The 13,097-nt window shown below is 55.8% G+C and overlaps 2 protein-coding genes across 2 annotated transcripts; both read right to left on the reverse strand.

Moving 5' to 3' along the window:
• Window positions 1-2,027: 2,027 nt before the first annotated feature.
• Window positions 2,028-5,316, reverse strand: RRAD (RRAD, Ras related glycolysis inhibitor and calcium channel regulator). Its single transcript, XM_082677059.1, has 5 exons — window positions 5,170-5,316; window positions 4,568-4,952; window positions 3,834-3,907; window positions 3,503-3,707; window positions 2,028-2,683 (listed from the first exon to the last, which is right to left on the reverse strand). Exons 2-5 carry the CDS (start codon window positions 4,935-4,937, stop codon window positions 2,406-2,408), a joined length of 927 nt encoding a protein of 308 aa, XP_082533185.1. The 5' UTR covers window positions 4,938-4,952; window positions 5,170-5,316; the 3' UTR covers window positions 2,028-2,405.
• A 5,272-nt stretch (window positions 5,317-10,588) lies between these two features.
• Window positions 10,589-12,589, reverse strand: CIAO2B (cytosolic iron-sulfur assembly component 2B). The gene is made up of 5 exons (XM_082677212.1): window positions 12,374-12,589; window positions 12,136-12,213; window positions 11,717-11,842; window positions 11,213-11,258; window positions 10,589-10,799 (listed from the first exon to the last, which is right to left on the reverse strand). The coding sequence occupies exons 1-5, from the start codon at window positions 12,515-12,517 to the stop codon at window positions 10,702-10,704; spliced, it is 492 nt and encodes a 163-aa protein (XP_082533338.1). The 5' UTR covers window positions 12,518-12,589; the 3' UTR covers window positions 10,589-10,701.
• Window positions 12,590-13,097: the final 508 nt, after the last annotated feature.

The raw sequence follows: 13,097 nt of genomic DNA on the forward strand, positions 1-13,097 counted from the left end.
CAGGGGCCCTGCCCCCAATGAGGGGGCAAATGGGACCCAATGAAACTTAAAAGCTTTTGCAAAGCAAAGGAAACTATAAATGAGATGAAAAGACAACCCTCAGAATGGGAGAAAATATTTGCAAGAGAATAAACAAAGGATTACTCTCCAAAATATATAAACAGCTCATGCAGCTCAATATTAAAAAAACAAACAACCCAATCAAAAAACGGGCAGAAGACCTAAATAGACATTTGTCCAAAGAAGACATACAGATGGCCAAGAGGCACATGAAAAGATGCTCAATATCACTAATTATTAGAGAAATGCAAATCAAAACTACAATGAGGTATCACCTCACACCGGTTAGAATGGGCATCATCAGAAAATCTACAAACAGCAAATGCTGGAGAGGGTGTGGAGAAAAGGGAACCCTCTTGCACTGTTGGTGGGAATGTAAATTGATACAGCCACTATGGAGAACAGTATGGAGGTTCCTTAAAAAACTAAAAATAGAATTACCATATGACCCAGCAATCCCACTGCTGGGCATAAACCCAGAGAAAACCATAATTCAAAAAAACACATGTACCCCAATGTTCATTGCAGCACTATTTACAATAGCCAGGTCATGGAAACAACCTAAATGCCCATCGACAGACGAACGGATAAAGAAGATGTGGTACATAGATACAATGGAATATTACTCAGCCATAAAAAGGAACAAAACTGGGTCATTTGTAGAGATGTGGATGGATCTAGAGACTGTCATACAGAGTGAAGTAAGTCAGAAAGAGAAAAACAAATACATATATTAACGCATATATATGGAATCTAGAAAAATGGTACAGATGAACCCGTTTGCAAGGCAGAAATAGAGACCCAGATGTAGAGAACAAATGTATGGACACCAATGGGGGAAGCAGGGGTGGGGAAGGTGTTGGGATGAATTGGGAGATTGGGATTGACATATATACACTAATATGTATAAAAATAGATAACTAATAAGAAACTGCTGTATTAAAATAAAAATAAATTTAAAAAAAAATGTATGGACCCTGGCCTGGAACCGTCTCAGAAACTGTCCCCAGCCTTGCCCCAGGCTGCTTCTGGTCTCCCAAGGTAGGCAGACATATACCAGTCCCCACTAAGCCACTTCAGCCCGTGTGGCCTCGGGCAAGTGCTTCTGTCCCCTGTCTGCCATTGCTGAATGGGGATGCTCCCTCCTGAAATGATGCGGGCAAACTCCTAGCAGGCACCTATGCCCAGAAGGCTCCTCTTCCCAGGTGTGGGTGGTGGGGAGATGCACACCTCCATTATGCGCAAATGCAAGGACTCTCCTTCCAGGAAAGGAGGGCTCCAGGGACCTGCTCCCACATTAGCCAATGCGGAGCGTGGGATGCTCTGGCCTGGCCACGCACAGCGGGGAGAACAGTGAACCCTCCCTGTCCTCCGCCCCCCACTCCCTTCCTAGTAGGCCAACCTCAGCCGGGAGGTGGGGAGACATGTGGACTCAAGTCCGCCTGAGTGCGCCTTGCTCATCCCAGCCTTAACAAACCAGCGGCCTCCTTCTCCAGCCAGGGAGTCTCAGAAGCCTTCCACAGCCACTCCACCTCAGCAGATTCCCAGTCCCTCAGTGGGGAGCAGGGCAGAGACACCCGCCCAGGGGCCGGACCCAGGGTTCTTGTTTGGCCATGACACCTGGGGCAGGACGTGGTCCCTTGGGCAGCCTCCATTTCCCTGACATACAGTGGGGTAACTGAGCCTTTTATCAGCTAGGCAATGCCAGGCTCCAGCTCAGAAGAATCTGGATAACGGGCTGGGTGGGATTCATGTCTCTTCCTGCTGCTTAGACTCCCCAACCAGGTCCCCACCCACCCCTGCCCCTCTGACCCAGCTGGCTATATCTGGGCCCAAACATTAGAATAGTCAAGGCCACACACTAGGGTGGGGCGGCTTCAGGAACCAGCCTCGTATGTTCCTCAACTTCAGGAACGCTTCCTGCTCCTGCAGCCCCCCAATCAAAGGAAACACAGAGTCAACAGCCCTGACCTATCAGGAAATAGTCTTTATTACAAAAATCTGCATGTAAACAAATAGCCAGGGCACTGAACAGCCTCCCTCCAGGGCATGCACACCACGGGTGCAGAGAAAGGCAGAGTCCTCTCCCCACTCACAGGCCTGCTCCACAGGCTGGGCTCAGGCTGCTGCGTGGGATGCACATGGGCCTGCACAGGCATCTCTGTGGGCGCAGCCCTTGACGGCCACTGGGAGCCACCTGCTTGGGCCGCACTGTCTCTCTGTCCACGACCATGAGGTGGGGGATACCCAGAGTCTGAGCCAGCCCTGGGGTACCTTGGGCAGTTGGCTGGGCCAGCCCACCAATCTGCCCATCTGTCTGCACAATACAGTGAGTGCCCCAGGACCTAGAGCACGGAGAGGTCGTGGCAGGACTTGGACTTGGCACGCAAGGCCATCTTGCGGCTGTTTCGAGCGACAATGCGGCCCAGGAAGCGCTTCGCCTTCTTGCCAAGGCTCTCTCGCCGCCGAGTACCCGCTTGCCGACGTGCGTTGGCCTCTTTGCTGTCCCTGCGCAGGCGTATCTGGCGCACGACACCCTCAAACAGCGCCTGGACATTGTGGTGCAGCGCAGCCGACGTCTCAATAAACTTGCAGTCAAAGACCACAGCACAGGCCCGGCCCTCTGGTGTGGGTGGGGACAGGCACAAGTCAATAAACAAAGGGTGGGGCGGGGGGTGAGCAGCCCACTCAAACCCTGGCCACCCCATGGCACTACCACATCCCTGGGTCTTCCCCAGAAACACAACGACACCAGCTCCTGTACAGAGGGGCCCAGGCATCACTGGGTCACCCAATTGGCAGAGCGTGCCCACGTTTAAGGAGCTCACAGAGGCCCACAAAAGGAGACCCATTTATGAAATAATTTGAAGTTTGATATTTAAATGGAAGTGCTGTAGTAGTCAACAAAATGCAAACTTTGCTGAACAGCTTAGTGTGTTATGGCTTGATGTTATATCATGATGAATGATGGGCAGAATGGGGGGACATCACCGAGGCACGGTTGGTTCCTCTGCGGGGCTCAGGTCTGGGGGCCACAGAGGATGATGCTGAGTCCAAGAGGGGGGTGCTCCCCAAGGGCAAGGCTACGCTGAGACTGGCCCTGGCCTGGAATCCAGGCTCTGGACTCCTGGCCTGATTCCCTGCACTCTCTTCACCCCTCATATGCCAGGCCAGGGACAAAGAAGACAGAAAAGGAGGGCTCTGAGGTGGCCCAGCTCAGCGTCCAGCAACCTTCACCTCCCCTAGCTCATTTGGTCCTTTCCCCAGCACTCAGGTCTTTGGGAGTCCTGTGGGAGGGCAGAAGCTCTCCCCCATCTTCCTGAGTTTTCTTCCTAAACATTTTTAGCCACTGATGATCCCCAGGGACTCGAGCTGAGTCAAGACTGAGTGCACCACAGCCCAGCCAGGATCTCCCTCCCTTTCTGACCCACTCCCTGCTCACCATCCAAGGAGACCTCACGAGAGCGCACCAGGTCGCTCTTGTTGCCCACTAGGATGATGGGCACGTCGTCTGTCTGCCGCGCCCTCCGCAGCTGGACCCGAAGCTCTGAGGCCTTCTCAAAGCTGTCCTTGTCCGTCACTGAATACACGATGACGTATGCATCTCCCATGGCCATGCAGTGGCCAGGTAGCCAGCGGCCCCCATCCTAGGGAACACAGACACATATTTACCCAATAGTCCTCACGCCCCAGCTACAAGGCTGTCACTCCCAGCAGGTCCCTACCCCCAGCTCACCCCTCCCACCCTGTCCTGGTCTCAGCCTGCATCTTACCTGCTCCCAAATGTCATAGACCATGAGCGCTGCCTCTTCTCCATCCACCATGATGGAGCGATCATACGTGTGCCCTAGGTAGGAGACCAGTAGTCAGGTTACCTGCTGGCTGCCAAGAGCCCCCTCCTCCAATACACCAGGTTTCCTGTTCTGGCCACACCCTTCAACTCCTCCCCAGAGCCCTCCTAACCTTCTCCTCCACTGATGGCTGCTGTGTAGCAACAGAAGTGACAGGGCTTAGAAATGGGGGGTTGGAGGGCACGGTGTGCCTGGCCCCCACCTAGGCACCCCTTCCCCAAGCTAGCAATGTCCTGGGTAGCCACTCCTGTGCTCCCTGCCCTCCTGTAGCCTGAGACCCAGGGTGGTTCTGACCACAGTGGCCTGAGTTAGAACAGACATCCCCTGGGGACCTTGGTTACCTAGGACTCCTCTCCTAGAAACTCCCTCTGGCTGGGTTCTTGCCCGTCCTGGCAGGGAGGGATATCCTGTCCCCAGACTACAGAGTAATTAATCGTATGCCCTTCTACTCTAAGCACTTCTTTCCCTACTAAGGGCTGGGGTACCTTCTCCCTTAGTTTCCCCATCTGTGAAAGGCGTAGGTAGAGGCAGATTCTCAAAGTGTCTTCAGAATCCCGCTGTTACCTGCTGCTTTTAATCCTGGTCCCCAGTCCTGTAGCTCCCAGTCCTAACCCTGTGCTCGCCCCTCCCTTGAACAGTCCCTCCCAGCCCCTCACCTGCGGCCTCTGCTTCAGGCCCGTCCTCTATACCACCGAAGATGCGCGCCAGAGCACTCTTGCCGACGCCAGGCGCCCCCAGCAGCAGCACCTTGTAAATGCTCTCGTCTGAATCGCTGCCTCCTGAGCTGAGCGAGTCGGAGGAGCCCTCGGGCCAGTCCAGCCTCGGACCCTGGGCCCCAGTCCCAGCCTCGGCCGTTGTCAGAGCTCCCGGAGCCAGCGCCGCCTGCAGGTCGCGCTCGTCCACAGGCATGCTCCGGCGGTGCAGCGGGGGCGCCGGGCCCCAGGGTGTGCTGCCCCGACGGCGCTCGCGCTCCCGGCCCCCACCGCGGCTCCCGCCCGCTCCGCTGCCGCCGCCGTTCAGAGTCATCGCGTCGGACGCCGTCTGGGGAACGGGAATCCAGATGGCCGCGTGAGCCGCGGTGGAGATGGAGTGGGAAGCTGGACCCGGGACGCGCCTGCCCGACCACGGGTCAAGAAAGATGCTCGGGGCCCAGGACATGCCGCAGAAGGTCCTTGCGCCCTGACTTGTGACCCATCCTCCTGACTCGTTCATCCTAGACGGTGAGACCACCCCCACCCTGCTCTGCCAGGACACTCACCCAGTCACACACGGACGCGGTCAGGACTAGGTAAGTCCCGGGCTCGGATACAATCCACTCGCAGACCCAGGCTCGGACACTCGACGCTGTCGCAGCCGCTGCCTTCTCGGTCCGCACTGGGTCCGGGCTCCAGAGCCGCCTATTTAAGCCTCTGCCCGCCCCCGCCGCCACCCCCGCGCTCGCCCAGGACTGCGCTGTCCGGGGGCTGACGTGTCCGTCCCCCTCTCCCGAGGGGGATTCCCCGCCCTCCTCCTAGAACCTCACACCCACCCAGCCCCCGCTTCACCCGCCAGGGCGGGGCAGGGGCAGACTCCGCAGACAACAGCCCGGTCTGAGAGAGAGAGAGAGAGAGAGAGAGAGAGAGAGAGGGAGAGAGAGAGAGAGAGAGAGAGAGAGTGTGTGTGTGTGTGTGTGTGTGTGTGTGTGTGTGTGTGTGTGTGTGTGGCGGCGGGGGGGGGCGGGGGGGAGAGGGGGGCAGGTAAGGAGGGAAAAGGGAGAAGGAAAGGGAGCACGTGAATGGTGCGGAGGAGGGCGATGGAGGTGGAGGGTGCCACCACGGGTGGGGGCCAGGGGGAAAGCCCCGACCAGCCAAGTGCGCCAAGTCCCCACTAGGGCAGAATTGAGGTCTGGCCCTTTAAAAGTGATTTCTCCTTTCCCTCTCTCCCAGTCCTGGCCTGTCGCCCAAGCAAGCAGACCAGTTACAGGTCGGACAGACTTCACCCTTCACTGCCCATGTCACCCATTCCCCACCCGCTGGTATTTAGGGGCCCTAAATCCAGGCTTCTAGCCTCAGCACCAGGTCCTTCCCCACTCGCATCCCTGCCCTTGGCAGTTGAAGATTCCACCTGATGAGCCTGCCCTTCAGGATGAGGGTTAGTGACACCTGAGCCCCTGGGGGCCCTTGGAGAGCTGGGAGAGGGGGCAAGGAAGGGAGGCCCGCTGGCAGTGTGGTGCAGGTAGAGGGACAGCTTGAACCTTGGGGAGGGAATACAGGCCCAGAGAAGGAAAAGGATGAAGTCAGCACCACCTCCCCCTCAGCGCCCTCCAGGCAGCTGCCTGTAACTCTGCTAAAAATACCTGGCCCTGGTCATTCTGCTCCTGGCCTGGAGGTTGCCCAAAGTTGGGGAAATCCTGGCAGACAGGTGTCAGATGCCAGCAGGAGCAGATAGGGGTGAGACTAGACCAGAGTCGGGTCCAGCTCCAGCCACTCTAAGAGTCTGCAATGTCTCCTTCCTTCCCTTTAGTCTCAGACTGCGCCTGCAGTTCAGGGCACACACAGGGCCTGGAGGTTCAGACTCCCATTCAGAAGGGGCATAGTTGTAGAGTAGGGATGGGGTCAGCGGGGTGGGGCATAGTTGTAGAGTAGGGATGGGGTCAGCGGGGTGGGGCATAGTTGTAGATTAGGGATGGGGTCAGCGGGGTGGGGGTTTAGCCACCACTTGGTGCTACCACTACCCAGAGATCAGCCCCTCCTCAACCCAGGGAGGGTGCTGGGGCACAGAGGGGAGGAGATGTAATGGGGAGGCTTGGGCTCTAGTCCTGAATCTGCCTCCAGGCTCCTGGGTCTTGCCTCCCTCCCAGCCTCAGGGTGGCCAGCTGTAAACTGCCTTACTCATGTTTGGGGTGTGTGGAGACTGGGAACAGGCACGCTGTGAGGTTCTTTGTGACAGGGACTTGCTATTAGAGTGACGTATGATTGTGACGAGTGTGGTGGGGGTGGGGGGCACCCATTCAGGGCTCAGGTGACATCACGGAGGGATGGATCCTAGTGGGCTGCTGTAGGTTGTCATGGAGACCTGGGTCAGGTCTGTCTGCTGCATCAGTTTCCTTGGCAACATCTGAGAGGGCCTTGGAATGAGGAGGGCCTGGTTAAGAGGGTTCATGCAGGCCCCTCTGGTACTTGAGGTCCTCAAAGTTAGACAAGGCCTGGACTGAGGGGTGATCTATCTATTTGTGTTCTTCACATGGCCTGGGGGGTCTTGGAGGCCTGGGCAATCCCATGTTGGCTCTAGCTTCCTGGACGAGATCCAGAGGGAAGAGGGAGTCATGGGTTAAGCCTTCTGTCAAAGAACGAAAGTCTTGGGACTTCCCTGGCAGTCCAGTGGTTAAGACCTTGCGCTTCCTGTGCAGGGGGCACGGGTTCGATCCCCAGTTGGGGAACTAAGATCCCACATGCCGTGTGGCACGGCCAAAAAATTAAAAAACAACAAAGCAAAACAAAAGGAACAAAAGTCTTAAGAGCCAGCAAACTACTTCCCATCAGGAACGCTGCTGGGCTGCTTATGGCCCCTCCTAACCACCTTACACATGACCTTGCTGCTGACAAGAGCCCCTGGATGTCCAACAGAGGGTGGGTGTGGGGGGTAGCTGTGGTCCTTCCAAGCAGGGAGCCATGCAAGGAATTAGGGCTGGGTTTCCCCTCTGATAATCTAAGCTCTTGACCTCAGCAATGTTTCCTCATTGCCAAGGGAACTGCATCCACATTGGGCCACTCAGGCCCCAAGCATTCTGCAACAGGCCAGACCCATCACAAGCATCGGTATGGCCAGGGGCCCGGGGAACCATACCAGGACATGACCTTGAAACACCCCCATTCCCACCTCCTGGTCCTCTCAGTTCTCTGGGCTGAGCTTGGCTGCCCAGAAGGAGCAAACTGAGGCTTGAATACCCCTAGGATAGCCCAGCCTCCAAATCCCGGCTCTGCACCTCACTAGCTGTTTCACCTCTGCCCATTTAGCTTGGCCGAGCCTCAGTTCCCGCTTGTGTAGAACAGGGATAATGTCTTCATGGGGGTTGTTATAAGATATAAATAACAGAAAATGCAGAGGTAAGGTGGTTGGCACATGTCTGGCCTATAGTAATATCTCAATATGAACACTTCTATTATCACCCTTAGTTGGACAGGACAGGTTGAGTGAATCCCTGGGCCCTCTCCTGCTTCTTCTTTCCTGCTTCTGCTCCATTCTCTCCAGAATGGTGGTCTGCCCAGGAGAGGGGCAGATGCAGATACCTCTCCCCTCTCCCCCATACCCACCTTTTCTCTGTGGGACCCCATGCCCTTCCCCTTCCCTCGGGTAGCAAAATGCTGCAAAGGCAACTTGGCTGGATTTCAATATTCCCGGCCCTCCTTACACCACAGCTCCCATGCCCCAGTTCTTCTGTTCTAAGTCTCAATTCATTCATTCCACTGACCTGTACTAAATACCTACTACTGTGTGCCAGGCCCTTGTGCTTTGGGAATGATGATGAGCAAAAATGGACATAGCTGGGCCTGTTCGTACATGTCATCTAATCTCTGGGTCCGTCTCACTCAGCTATGATTTGTTGTTCCCATTTTGTAGACATGGTAACCGAGGCCTGAGAAGTCACAGGCCAGAAACAGCACAGCCACACACCCCTGGTGGAGGGCTTCAGGGACCTAAAACTTCACCCCACCCCTCCCACCCCCATGTTCTCAGACAGCAGCTGGGATTCCAGAAAGTTCCCCGGGCACTAGCCCAGGATTCACAAACGGTGTCCCTGCAGGCAGCCGTGGGCCACGCACAGATGAGTCAAGACTGACAAGGGGACAATCTGATATGCCAGCTGGATACGAGCAGCTTGATGACCCTCGTCCACCGTGGCCTGGCTGCCAGGAGAGCCAGCTGAATGACTCAGTGGCACCTGCCTCCCCCGTGACCTCCCACCCCCAGGTGAACACAGACACCACAGACACCTAGACACAGCGGGCTGTCAGTGCAGAAGTACACACGTCGTAAAGCCTACAGCTGGCTATTGGTGGTTGGGGAGGCTCCCTGGGGCCTGCGGGGCCCTGGGGGGCCTCCTGCCTCTCTGGAGCACTGAGCTTCTTCATCTGTGGAAGTGGGAGGTACTCTGCCTGGAAGATCACCTGAAATGGTCCCAGATCCATTTTAAATCTCCAGAGCAGTCGTAAGCTATTGTGTCTCCCCACATGACACATGAAGAAACTGGGTGACATGGGCCGATGGCTTCACCCCTCTGAGCAGCCAGATCTCGGTCACTAGGTGGCGAAGCTACTCCCGCCTGCAAGTGGGGGTTGGAGGTGGGCGTAGGCCCCTCCAGCTAGGCAACAGCACCCCCTGCCAGCTGAGCAGTACCTGCTGACCAGCTGAGGTTCCTCTACTCCCTAACTGGAGGTCTTGGGGAGTCAGTTACTTATTCTAGATTCTTCTTTCCTCATCTGCAAAACAGAGATGATAAAGAACAGCAACTGCCGCACAGGGCTGGCCTGAGGACTGACGGACTAGATAGTACATATAAAACCTTCGGCCAATGCCCACTCTCAGGACAGGTCCAATGTCGTCAGAAGGCCCCCAAGAACAGATTTGCCAAGCGGCCAGGGTCCCTGCTGAGGCCTCTGCCCACCAGGTGGGCAAGTCTTCTTAATATCCGCATTTTTCCTCGGAGAAGGAAATGCAGGCAGGGGATTGTGACACTAGGACTCCTGACTGGCTGATCCAAGGTCTAAGCCCCACGTCTATCCTGGTGACCAGCTGTGCTCGGCGAGGCAGAGGCCCCAGACCTGAGCACCTGGGGTGCCACACGTTTCCCAGGCTGCTGGTGGAGACAGTGCTTCCGATGGCTTTCAGCAGAGAGATCTGCTGGCACTGCCCTGACCAGGGGACCAAACTGATCATCACCAACAGTGGGGACAAGCTGGTATCTCACAGCTACTGGTGGATGCTAAGGATACATACACACTCCTGGGCAAGGTTCTCACTAGTCAACTCAAACCTGAACTCAACCAACTTCTAGTTTATAGGAAACACAGCAGACAAAACAACAAATCAGACTGTGGGACTTCTCCAGGACAACTCACTTGGGCTTTTCAAAATAGTCAGTGTCAAGATTAAAAGGTAGGGAGGCAGGGAGACAGTTCTAGAAGAGGCTAAAGAGAGATGACAACCAAATGCAATACACGAAACTTGACTGGAGCCTGACTTAAAAAACAACTATGAATGACGTTTTGGGAGAAATTCATACATGCCTGGATATTAGATATTAGTGTCAGAGAATTGTTCATTTAGGGGCCAAATAACAGTACTGTGGTTACAGGCTTATTCTTAGGAGACACAGGATGAAGTACCGAGAAGTGAAGGGTCATGTGTCTGCAGCTTACTTTCAAGTATATTTATATTCTACACACACATAAATAGAACCAAAGTTGCAACATGTTAACAACTGTTAAATCTAGGTGGTGGGTATACAAAAGTGTTCACTACAATATTCTTTCAATTTTTTGGCATACTTGCAACTTTTCCTAATCAAACCCTTGGGAGAAATTTAAAAAATGAACCAAACCTCATCGACCCAGCCTGTATAGGCACTCACTACCACCCCTACCCCAAACCCGGAGTGACCCCCACTGAGATGAAAGACTCTCAGGCATGCTGGGAAATGAATATAAATTAAGGGTTTATTACAAAATGCAAAATGTTAGTTTCTTATTGTCAGTGGTTCAAGAAAACAAGGCCATGAGCCCTGCGTGGGGCTGGGAGCAAAAATTCAGGCTCAGGAGCGGGCTGATAGGCACTGGTTCACAACCTCCAGCAGGTGGGTGTTCTCTAGGGCGGCTGCCACCCGCTCTTTATCCGCAAGCTGCTTGTTCACTGGGTGGAAAGAAGAGAGTGGTGAAATATATTTATACCCCCACCAACAAAGCCCTCCTGTCGCCGCCTTCCCAGGATCCCAAACCTTGGTCAGGCTACCCCAACCACCTGAGCCCACACCTACCCTACCTTCTTGTGACCCCTTCCCACCTGGCCACTCATGTCTGCTTCCTATACTATAAAGCCTGACAACCCTGGTCCTGTGTACTTAGGAGAGGGAGAGGGCAGGAGTGGGAGAACATGGTAAACACAGGACACTCAAGTCAGGCCAGCTTAGGTCTAGGCTGCCACCTCCACTGGGGAGTCACCCACCTACTGCCAAACCCCCAACCGTCCCCCTAATCTTGCCCTACAGACCACCATGGCAAGCGGGGAGCCTCCGGGCTAATGCCTCAACACCAGCCCATACTTACCTGCATGCTCCGAGGCATGGGTCCCTGGTGTAATGTGCACGTCCAGCTGGGAGGGAGATAGGTGGGGCCTGAGCACTCACACACCTGGCTACCCCCTTTTCCCCTCTCCCCACTCACCACCTCCATTTGATCCTTCTTCCTAATCATGCCTCTGGACTCCGGCCCTTCCATTACACCCCAAACCCACTCACAGCCATTCCATCTCTACCCAAAGGACTGGTTAATTGCTGCTGACTTAAAGGCCCACCTGCGCCCCATCCCTGCTCCAAACTTATCTACAGCTCCCTACTGCCCTTCCTGCCACACTCCTCACTACTTTTCTGCACTTTCCAGCTTGGGTCTTTAGTCTTGTCCCATCCAACTGGAAAGCCTCCTCCCAGTTTCATCTCTGCTAGCTGGGATCCTTCCAGATCTCACTCGGATGTTCAAGTTCATGCTCTCCATGTCCTCCTCAGTAGCAGACATTCATGCCTGCCCCACCCCCAGGGCTCAGTTCCACCTTACCTTGAAACGCTGGGGAAGGGATCGCAGAAGCTTGACTTTGATGGACAGGCCAATAAGTGTGGCCATACTGCAGTGCGGAATGGTGGGTGTGAAGGCCACGGCCACTGTGCTTTCGGGGTCGCTCACCTGGTTGGAGAGGTGGGATGTTAGGAGTCATGGCCCGTCCAGCCCATTGACCCTCTTCTTAGTTTGTTGCTTCAGGTAAGTCATCTAATCAGTATGCGTCTCAGTCTCCTCATCCATAAAATGGGCACACACACACACACACACACACACACACACACACACACACACACACACCGTTCCAAAGATCCCCTGAGGAGTCCGTGAGCTGAGAGAACGCCAGGCCCCTGGTGCACAGCTGAGCCCTTCTGACTCTCCCGAGCAAGTCGCTCCCCTGGACGCTGCGAATGACTCACCTGAACCCGGACTTGCTCTACTACGTTCAATTCTTCCAGCGTCAGTGGATGCTCCGGGTCATTGATGGAGCGAATCAGATGTGGCAAGTGAAGGAAAGGGGACTCTGCGCCTCTGCCCACTCAGAACCCCCCTCCGGGACTGCCCGTCCCTACTACAGCTCCACCGACTACTGGACATCACTTCATCCCACCACCTCCCAGGCCCCCGCGAACCCGCCCGCGCCCGGCAGCGGCGGATATCGAAGATCTCGCGCGCGTCGATGCTGTCTGGAACCTGCTCGTCCTCCTCGCCCGCGGTCACTGGCCGCTCCCCAGAGCGCTCGTAGATGAGGGGGTTCGCGTTCTCGAGGAGGCCGCCCCCCATCCCGCCGCCGCCCACCATCACGGAACTGCTGCCGGCAACTGCAGGCGGGCGCTTCCGCTCCTACGGTGCATTTCCGGGGAACGGGAAGGGGGCGTGGCGTGGCGTGGCGACGGGGTAACGCGAGGGACACCCGGCCCTGCTGGTGTGCCGCCTGCGGTTTGGGTGGGGCGGCTGCCTCAGCGCGCTCTCTACGCGGATCCGAGAAAATGCCGAGCGCTCCAACAAAGACACAGAGAAGGGACCACGGTGTGCGAACCGGGAGGGTGCCTGGCGGCGCAGGCCAAGGCTGGGGCACTATAGACCCGTCTTGAGATTGAGCCAGGCGTACCGTCAGGCATCACTTCCTCCGAGAGGCCTGCCCCTTAGGCTGGGCGGGCGCCCAGAGTTGCCTCTGTCCTGGCACGGTTCACTGCGTTTCCGAACTTCCCAGTGACGCACCTGCAGGCCCCGCTGCACCTTGGGCCTGGGAGTGCTCTCCCGGTTCCCAGCGTGCGGCCCTAAAGACGTTCTTCAAATGTTTGTCCAATGGATAAAGAACCGTGACCTCGATTTTGACGGGAGGTGGGGACAGGGAAAGACACGGGGTGGGGTTGAGAGT

Source organism: Grampus griseus (assembly GCF_964374135.1).
Source record: "Grampus griseus genome assembly, chromosome: 19".
Lineage (NCBI taxonomy): Eukaryota > Metazoa > Chordata > Mammalia > Artiodactyla > Delphinidae > Grampus > Grampus griseus.